This window comes from Aedes albopictus, chromosome 1 (genome assembly GCF_035046485.1).
Source record: "Aedes albopictus strain Foshan chromosome 1, AalbF5, whole genome shotgun sequence".
Lineage (NCBI taxonomy): Eukaryota > Metazoa > Arthropoda > Insecta > Diptera > Culicidae > Aedes > Aedes albopictus.
This window is the reverse complement of record NC_085136.1, coordinates 299370129-299380589: the sequence shown is the minus strand read 5'-3', so window position 1 is coordinate 299380589 and position 10461 is coordinate 299370129. Positions and strand designations below refer to the sequence as shown.

The 10461-nt window shown below is 40.4% G+C and overlaps 1 protein-coding gene across 2 annotated transcripts in view; it reads left to right on the top strand.

Annotated features, from left to right (window-relative positions):
* The first annotated feature begins 276 nt into the window (after positions 1-276).
* Positions 277-10461, top strand: part of LOC115253989 (uncharacterized) — a 42501-nt gene continuing 32316 nt past the window's right edge. The window contains exon 1 of one of the 2 annotated variants that reach the window (XM_029856884.2): positions 277-996. In XM_029856884.2, the coding sequence (XP_029712744.2) occupies positions 675-996 (322 nt within the window). In that variant the 5' untranslated portion in view covers positions 277-674. The remainder of the gene's footprint in view (positions 997-10461) is intronic. The other variant, XR_003893109.2, reaches the window with a different exon arrangement.

Here is a 10461-nt window from a genome sequence, read left to right as displayed (position 1 = left end):
GCACGGGTGTGTCGTCGCCTGTTTCAACCCAATCCTCATCCACTCCCAACAACCGCCCCGATAACCACGCGCGCGGCATCGATTACAACCCCCAAAGTGTGTAGGGCTAAATACTAGCTACTACCACACTCGATTCGACTACTAAAAACCAACACACCTCCTTCTTGGTGCTGCTCCTGTCTGCACTGCTCGTCGATGATGGCGCGCATTGTTGATTCTGTCCGTCGTCGTCGTCGTTGCCGCCGCCGGGTTGTATGTATTGGACAGGCCAGCCTTCGCCAAAGTCGCAGTTGTCGCAGCGCGCGCTTCAGAGCTCGTCGAGCAGCCAAGTAATTCACACGTCTTTTGCATGCTGAACAATTAGCCAAACGGATAGCAGCCGTTGGTTCCAGTGTAGAACAAGTCGTTCAAGAGAGGAATAAGTGAGTGCAGCAAGAAAAAAAAGTTGATTGGTTGGCATTACCATATATCGGAGGACTGGTGCGATCGAGAAGTTCTGTGGGCAAGCTAGTAAAGAACGAGTTGAACTGCTGCGCTGCGGCTGGAGCGCAGTTCTTGTGTGTTGCATAGCAGACAGATTAGTAGTGCGGAGGTTGTTATTGAGTGGCGCCAGTTCAGAAGGGCGACCGTTGACAAATTCTTGTGAGCAAGCAGAACATTCAGAGTGACATTCGATGACTTGTGTGATGAGAGGCGATTTTCTGGAGAAAGTGCAACCCAAACAAGTATCCATGATGGACGCGCTGATGCGAAGGAACAGTTTCAATCTATCGTTCAGTAAGTTGTGGCACCCGAATTCGGAGAAGACCGGACGCTCCAAGAGCGGCTCCTTCGGGAGTTCGGTGGCGATCCAGAAGCTGCGCGAGTCCAAGTGGTTCGACCGGGGCGAGGAGCGCATCTTCTGTGCAGTGATCGAAGCCGGTTTCATCGTCGAACTGCGTCATCCCGAAATTGCCGAGAGCTGGTTTGGCGTGGCGGCGATCGAGCTGAAGAAATGTGAGTATCGGGGCATTTGTTTGTTGAAATTACTCAATTTTAGAATGGGTGTGTCTTGAGACGGGGGGGGGCAGTCAGTGGTGCCGTGTCCAATGGGAAATGTTGGAATTGTTCGTTTGTTAAAATGGCGAATTCGCGGACGGAACTAATTGTTTGAAACAACATCCGGAAGCAAACCGGTAATTATTCAACTTTGCCTACAATCTTCTAATATTGAGATGCTACTAAATCATGACGTCAATTGTCCGGTAATTTCACGAGTATTTCTATTATTAAAATGGATTTCAGATTAGAAGACAATATGCATGTAAATCAAAGGTTTGCTACAGTCAAATTGAAAGAAGCCACGCAGCTTCGGATAACATTTGCTTGAAAATGTACACAACACATATGTTACTCGTTAATTTGTTTTTCATTTGATTTCACATCGTAAAACTGTTTTACGGTTATTTTTATTAAGATTTCAGTACCGAGACTTAAACAAATCTTTTCCAGGTCTACAATCTACATATGTTCCAGATCACAATCTTCATTGTTATTATTGAAATATTTTACAATATTTGTATTTTGAACATTTCCTTTGTTGATAATTTAGTAAATCACGTACCGTCAGTGTACCAGTAGCCGCTCATCGTCATTAAAAGATGTTTACTGCCATAAATATGTCCAATCCTCTTCACCTGGATATTATTCGGCATGCATATTGTGCATATCCTTAAAAAAAGTTTGTATTTTTGCAAATAAACTTCATTTCAAAGCTAATGAGCGGCTATTGGAGCACGAGCGACTACTGATACATTGAGGATATATTTCCCTAACCAACGATCTCTTCAGTATTATTTTACAGTGTGTTGAATTTAGATTGAAATGTGTACCATCGCTGCTATCTCCACAAAACCATTTATCAAAAAAAGACAAACAATTTATCCGACTACAAAAAAAAATAACTTCCATACACCGAATATACTGAAGCAAAGCCTAGGTTTGTCCCTAAAGAAATCAATTGGAGAATCTCTAGAGAAATCTCAGGACAAACCAATAGTGAAATCGCAGGAGAAATTCATAACGAATCCTTGGAAAAATCTCTGGAGGCTGTCTCTGAAGAAATCCTTTCTCTTTCATGGATCAAATCCTGGCAGAATATCTAGAGGAATTCCTGGAGAAACGCCAGCAAGAAATTCTGGAGGAATCTGATAAGAGTTGATGATGAAATTTCAAGAGGAATTCCTTGTGGTATGTCAAGAGGAAATCCTAGACCAGTCTCTGTAAAATTCTACAAAGGGGTCAATATAGAAATTCCTGGAGAAATCACTGCAAATATGTCTAAAAAATCTATGGAGATGTTTCTGTAGGAAGCCGTGGAGATATTCATGGAGATATCCCCGAATGAATTTCCGGAGGAATGCAAGAATTTTTTTTTCAGGAATCGCAGACGGAATTCCTGAAAACAAACTTTTGGATGAAAATTAGGGAGAATTTCTGGAACGTAGAAAGGACCTCATGAGCAATCTAAGCAGAAGATCCCCAAGGAAACTCTTGATAAAGTCCTGGTCGAATACCTAAAGGCATAGCAATGCCTACAACAAAAAGAGTCAATTCAGGGAAACATGAGAGGTTTTTTGTTGATTTTCTAATTTTCTCGCACATCAAATCATAAAAAAACAGGTTTTGTCGTCCTTTTTGCTCCCCAATGATATCGAGAATAGTACACGATAGGGGGCTGTCCATTTATTACGTAAGGAAATTTCCACGATTTTTCGACACCCCCTCTCCCCCTTGTAAGATTTTTTGTATGAGAATCCAAATATTTTTGTATGGCGCGTAAGATTTTTCAAACCCCCCTCCTCCCATAAACCCTTACGTAATTAATGGACAGCCCCTAGGTGGAGTACTAAATTTGTAGTGGTGAGCTGGGTTTTTGTATGGTGAGATGAAAAATTTTCCCTATCTTCCATGAAATGGTTCAAACAGCGTAGGTATTATGATTTCTTGTCTAATGTGATGCTGTTCGAACAAAACTTTGGGTCAGTATATTGTTGAAGAGGCAAGAAATAGAGAATACATCAACACAGTGAACCAAAGTTTTGTTCAAACTACATAAAATAAGGCAAGAAATCATAATTCCCACGTTGTTTGTACTATTTCATGACAGAAAGGGAGATTTGATCACCTCACCATATAAAAATCCAGCTTACTACTGCAAATTTAAGACTCGGTCGGTGGATATTATGCCCTACAGTGGTACAAATTCGTTTAAACGCACTTAATTTTTGAACCACAAACTTTACTTGAAGGCCAACTGCGTTTGGTTGGTATATATTTTGATAACTACTCACGTAATATACAATGTACTTAAGTTGCCAGACATTCTCATCAATTCGTTGTATTTATATTAAGGAATAATTATCTAATTTTTGCAGGAACATTCGTTTAAACGCACTTTTTTTTCGATTTTAGTGCAATTGTTATTGGCACAGTATTGCTAATTTATTAATATCAATACGCATTTCTGCTATTACTATTATTAGTGATACTCACTGAACTATTATCATAAATTTTACTATGCAACAACTTGGAGAGAATTTTATAAGAAGTATGTGCGTTTATACGAATATGTACCACTGTATTGATATTATAAATAAAACCCGGGTCTCTACCGGCCACACAAGGATCAAATATCTCCAGAACCAGGTGACCGATATGTAGCTTATAATTTAGTCACATGAAAGATACAGTACCAACACAACAAGGCACCGAAAACGCTAGTAAGATGCGATTCGCCCCCGGATGAGCTGCAGTGAAACCTTTGGTCCAAACCTTACTATGTCCATCCCTCAAAATGTAACCTTCTAACCTCGAGCTGCCATGAGTACCCTGGCTTCCTCCCATTACTAACAGTTATTATCGCTTGTATATTGTATACTATTAAGTACACAAAAAAGATCTTCGGATCCGTAAAGCGTCATACGCGATTGAGTTCAAAATATATGAACTAGGTAAAAAAAGAAAGTTAAAGTAACTTCCAAAATAACTTATTGCCCTGATATCATTTCTTGAAGTCAAACAAATTGTAGCAATGCCAGCCCATTAAAATATCCAATCTGGCAACACTACTGACCGCCTGGCCTGATGCAGCTCTCGTCCCGAAGTGAAAGTCAGAACGTTCTCACTTTTGTTGTTGTTCACGGGTGGTGACTGGTGACACTAAAGCAACCGGTTCTAATTTTAGATCGGTGGTAATTTATGGCACTAGTATTTAACTCGATCACGATCACGACCACTGGCACTGACCGTCCGTCCGTGAAAATGACTGTGCATGTGTTGCAAACCGTGTGAACGTGTGGTCCGTCCCATCATCGCGATCGTCGTCGAGTCGGAGCTGACTTACGTATGTACACTAGATGTGTATGTAGGTATGTGCGAACCGCAGGCTTGTTTACATTTTTGCTCTCGAACGTGACGGCGGTTGTAATGTATGAGATAATTTGAATATCAGGGTTCAAACTGATAGTGGTCGGCTCCACGTAGTCGGGGTGCATTCCACTTAGACTACATTTTGCGCTAAATGGGGTAAGGTACAGTGGACTCTCAGATGGTAAGGAGTTTCTAGAACTCCATTTTTAAATCAGCAAAAAGAAAAACATTTGAGAGTTATTGAAAGATCAATAACAGGTGCAACATTCGGAAACCAACACTGCATTAAAACAGAGGAGTTATTGTAATACAAAAATTCATTGAAAGCAGAGATATCGCCATTGTCGTGTTCACAGAACTGCTACAGTGTTGTCAAAATGCTATGATGTTTCAATATACCTAGAATGAGTTTGAATGAGGGTGATAGTAACATGATTTATTTCTCTTCAGCGACAAGATGCAAGCACAGACAAACAGACGTAACACCTAGAACAATTTACGTGAAAATCCATCACCCAGTTCACACTACCATCACCTGGTGGAAATGTTTCTCGAAACACTGCGTTGTGCAATATCGTCTACAGAAGGCGCTAGTGTGAAACGCCAAACGCAAAGAAAAACGATGCGCGAGCCGCTGGTTGTAAAAGTTACAACTTGCAAGTTTGATTGTACTTTTTACTCTTGGACGCAAGATTACATCGCAATCTAGTGTTTTATGGCCAAAAAATGCAACCATAATTGATTATTGTCGCTTTAATTTGAAGGAGAGAGGGTTGATGAAGAGAAATCTATCATGTTAGTTTTGCCCTTATTTTAACTCAATCTAGGTATATTGTAACATTATAACATTTCGACAACACTGCTGCAGTTCTGTGAACATGAAAATGACGTTATCTCTTTTTTCAATAAACCCTTTCACGAGACGTTGATATACAGCGGATTTTCCATATATTTCACAGCAGGGATGGCATGCTCCTCAGTGCCAGTGCAAGTGTGCGCGGTTTTAATATGAAAATGAGCTGCACTGTGCACATTTTCAGTGCGAAATGCCATCCCTGTTTCACAGTACTTTTGCGGGAAGTCCAGGCACATCTGTTGTTACACAGCTTGGCATTTGATTAATCAGTTACTAAAGGCACGGGGTATCGCTATCTGTCTATTGACGATTAAAAGTAGTTTGATTTTCAATTTATTGTCAAATTTCCCAGTAAATTAATTTTTACTACCCGGTTTTTATAAAAATAAAATAAAAAATATTAGAAAAGTTGTTCTGCTTACTAGCTGAAACACCTCTCTATAGAAACACCTCTCTATAGAAACCAATTGCCTTTATTCGAAGACTACTTTATCAAGAAGACATGCAACTCTGTCATTTCCCCATACTAACGACAAGCGTCACCGACGGCACCGCCGCCTGGTGAGCTAAGGTGGTACCTTTGTGTAGAAGTGCATGAGTGTATTGGTGCGAGTATGAAAATTTACACACACTATCATGAATAGTGCCTCCTTCATCCGGGGTGGCGCTGCTAGCAGAGACTCCCGATTTTCAGTAGTGCTGCAAGTCTTTTTGATAATGGGGTCTTCGCTTTATTGTTAGTGGTTTTAGTGATAGAGTGTCCGCATATTCTGAGCATCCACTGTACATACATCGCATACCGTAGCAATAACAAAAACAATCAGCAAGTGCAGCTAGAATGTAAATGCGCAACACGCTATCGCCTACATCTTGGCGACCGCGACGACGAGAGCGAGCGAGAATTTCAAAATAAAAACAAAACGATCACTCTCTAATGGCACGATGGGCAGACAGACCGAGAGCAGCCAGAGAGCAACAGATTCACTTTTTAGTACTATAAACGTGTCCGCTCTCTGTTTTGGTCCACGCATACCTACCTATAGGTGTCTCTTGACTGAGCTGGTTATGATCACGATCGTGGCTCACGTAGTGACCTAGAGACGAAAATAAATTAGTGTTAAATTAATGCGGATCCATACCTGTCTGCCTGTCTGCCGCTACAAAGCCGGAAAAAATAAACATATACCGACTGGCACACATGGAAGCGGTTGGCGGTCGATTGACGCCGTGTTATGTAACGGGGAAGTTTTATTTATAGCAAATGAACAATACACTTGAGGGGGTTAGAACCAAAGGGGTGTAAGTGGCAAAAACCCACTTTCGAGTAAATGAGGTTTAAGGACAAACGTCTTAAAATCCCGCTTCAACAGTGCATCAAAACTTCAGACGCACAAATCTCAAGAAGCAAGCTTCAAACAACAATGCATTTTATTATTCTGTTCTTGCTCACTTGTGATAGGGTAGGTAATCAAAAGTTGAACCAAATTGCGGCTTTCCGAAGTAGCGCAAATTTTGAGTGATTTTTCCTCCCACATGGAAATAATTTACTACAGCAAAATCTTATGTACATGAAAGCCACGGGTATAAGCTTTCTGTTAAGTGGTAAAAAGTTTGTATTTGCACCGAATTTCATTGAAAAATTCGATTATTCGTCAACAATGATTTTAATCTTAATTTGAACCATCGTAATCATAATTTGAACCAATTTTAATCATAATTTGAACTAGTGGCGGCAGCAGCTCGAGCATCTCCCACAACAGCCAATTTCGTGCTGAACAATAGAAAAACACATGGATCTGCTAATTCCCATAACTATTTTTCATTAGGCAGTGAAATTTCAACTAAGAATGTTCTAAAATCTTCAGGAACTGGAAAACAAAATTTGGAATTTTTCGTCCACCACGTGTAAACAAAACAACCACTAGCGCAGTCTGCTGGCTAACACTAGAAGCTCGCCCCCGTTTACTAGTTCAAATATAGATTACAAATGGTTCAACTTAAGATAACATTCTCCAAGAAAGAATTACTTAAATTTGATAATTTTGTGACAAATAATGCGGAATATTATTCGGTTGGTCGATTCTACGATAAATAAGCTTTCATTTGACGTGTTCACATATTGCGTTTGATACAAAGCATGAGCTGTACGAGTGCATCGAAAATGTGCTTTCTCTGGGGGGAAATGGGGAAATCACAGTGATTTTTCAATTGCCTGTTTCCCATGACAAAAACGCTTTTTTCAATGCTTTTAAAGTCCATGTTATCAGGTTATATTACGGAAGACTGTTTAACATCTTTTTCGCGACAATATTTGCCTAAAAAGCACGTCGTTTTGATGAATTTCGAAATGGTTCAAATTAAGATTAAAATTTGACTAGTTCAAAGTTTGATTTCTTACCCTAAGCATAAAATAAGAAGCTCAGGTGCGCTGATTTTGTTTACGAAGAGATTTGTGCCCTCAAAATCGTGAGTAGGTGCCAAAGTCGGCCATGGTGGCGGCCATATTGGGATTCTAACAAGTCTGTCCTTAAAGTTTTTGACCAAATTTTCATTTTCATCATTTTTTCAACGAAAGTGTCCAACTCAAGATTAAGTCCTAGGGTCGATTTCTCGCAACGTAATGAACAGCAAACAATTTTATGGGCAGCTTGAAAAAGCTGCGGGGTACACTCTTAATACTGATAATGGTTCGCCCCTCACTAAACGTAAGCAGAAACCCACCGGTCTCGAAACGATCTCCAGCGGTAAGAGCCATAAAAAAAGAGGGAACTGGCGCCGACCATCCCCTGGCCTTGGTAGGTACCGGATTGCGAAAGCGAAGCTGTTACCAGACAGAGGTAACCCCATATGACTAGCATTCCATCGCTAAACTGAGAATGGATACTCGCTTGTCGCACTGCATGGCACTATTAGATATCAGGCGGACAAAAATCGAAAAAGTGACCCTCACCAAATCTTTTTGTTATATTTTTTTTTGTCGAAAGTAAACATTCCAATTAAGAAAAGCCCAAAGTTTTAAATCTCTAGCACTTTGCGTTTCTGAGATATCAAATGTCAAAGTTGGAAATTTACGAAAAATAGAACTTTTTGCCGGATACGCTCGGTTTATCCTAAATCAATTTTAGACCATTTTTTCATGAGAAACCCTTTAGTTTACAATACATCATTGAGAAGGTTACTAAAAAAGCTGTAAGAAAAAAAATCACAAGGTTTCTATACAGAACTAAATTATAAGAAATCACTGAAAGGCGTTGAAATGTAGAATAATCGCAAAAATATAATATTTTGATCAGCAACTTTTTTTTTGTGCTGAATTGTGCATATCCCAGCAGTTTTAAAGCATAATATGGGTGTATTCTAGAAAGTTACGGTGAAAAAGTTTGCGCATAAGTTGCACAACTTTGGAATCAGGCTTTTTAAAACATAGTGCATTTTAGTACAATTTCATATTTTTTTTATATATAACAATAGCAATTGTATCGCTTTCATATTTTTTCCAAGTAGTGTATGGACAGTTCCATATGAAAACCAAAAACAAATAATTATCTATTGATTTGCCATCGAAGTACGGATCGATTTAATTTCAAATTTACTTCAAATTAATAAGTATATACGCCCTTTTGAAAAGTTAAGCTAGAAATACCGAAAAAGCAAATTACGAAATATTTTGATAGTATAGACCACAGAAAACGAAAAGAAATTATAAAAAATATTTTCGTCCGCCTGGTTGTATGGAAATTGCCCATAGTGCATTGGAATGCGCATAGGTTGAGATCAAAGCTGTCCGAGATTCTACCCCTCACGAACAGATTTAACCCTTGCGTTATGGCCCTCCAGGAAACCATGGCGTTGAAGACGAAAGCGACCTTATTCTATTCCTATCTCCCATATCAACACGCATTTAGAACTTGATTTTGACACAGCTATGGTGCGGAATCGATCTTTCCCTAGCTTAAACGTCTTCTGGAAAAACGTCAAGTGAGGACGTTCACGTAGATGTAGTCTCATTAGACCTATCCAATGCTTAACACATGACATGAACACTCCCTGACAACTCTCAAGAGATGGTATATCCAAAGGCGCATGTTTAACTGCGTTGCCAACTTTTTACGTAACATCAGTTTTCGAGTTTCGAACGCTGGAGCTACCTCAACTCCGAGGTTGCTTGAGAATGGCATCCCACAAGGGTCTGCCATCTCGGTCACACTGTTTCTCTTCGCGATGAGCTCAGTCTTTGAACGCATACCCCCTGGGAGTACACCTCACAGTGTACGCCGATGAGAACGAAGTCAAGGCCGTGCACGAAATGAAACTAATTGCGCTTCAGCAAGCATACCGGGTAATTGGAGGAGAAACTCCTAGCCCTGAATGGACGCTTCGCTGAAGATTCGCGTAGCACTTTGGTGTAAGCAGTTGGGGCAATGTGTGTCCCTAGCATACCAAACTAATCCGAATTCTTTATTACACCAACGAACCTAACCTCAAAATGATTGACAATTCACAGGTCATTTTGACAGATGTAACATGAGCATAAAAAGGATGGCAACAAGATCGATAAAGTAGAATATGGATTACTGCACGAATTTATTCTGGCCTGCTTACTCTCACACGAAATTTGACGTTTGAGCGGTGTCGGCACCTCTCAAACGTCAAATTTTCTGTGAGAGTAAGCAGGCCAGCATAACTTCGTGCAGTGGACCATATGATCCGTCTTTTTCGTGCATGTGTTTAGTCTGTCAAAATAACCTCAGAAGTGTCAAACATTTTCATGGCTAGCTTTGTTGGTGTAATGAAGAATTGAGGAGCAAAGGTAACACCGCAGAAATAAATATTCTAGAACCTCAATACAATGAGATGTATAGAATCTGCTCAGGCACTATCAAAATTTCGCCAACTGCAACTTTTCGACTGGTGGAGTGTGGATGTGGTAACGGAGGACCTGCCTACTAAGGCTGCCCGGACTCTGTAAAGTGACCACCTATCTGGTGAGATACCTGTAGTCCATCATGCATCGAACCAGTAAGACGATCTTACGTCGACGAACCTCCCTTCGTTAGCCACTAGGTCTCGACAATGGCAACGAGCCTGAAATGCGGATGTGCCTACGATCGACTGGCGAGTGAGGGACGCATGCGGGGCTGGTGCTCACCGTTGTTCACCGATGGTTCATCAGCAGTCAGCACAAGAGGAAGTAG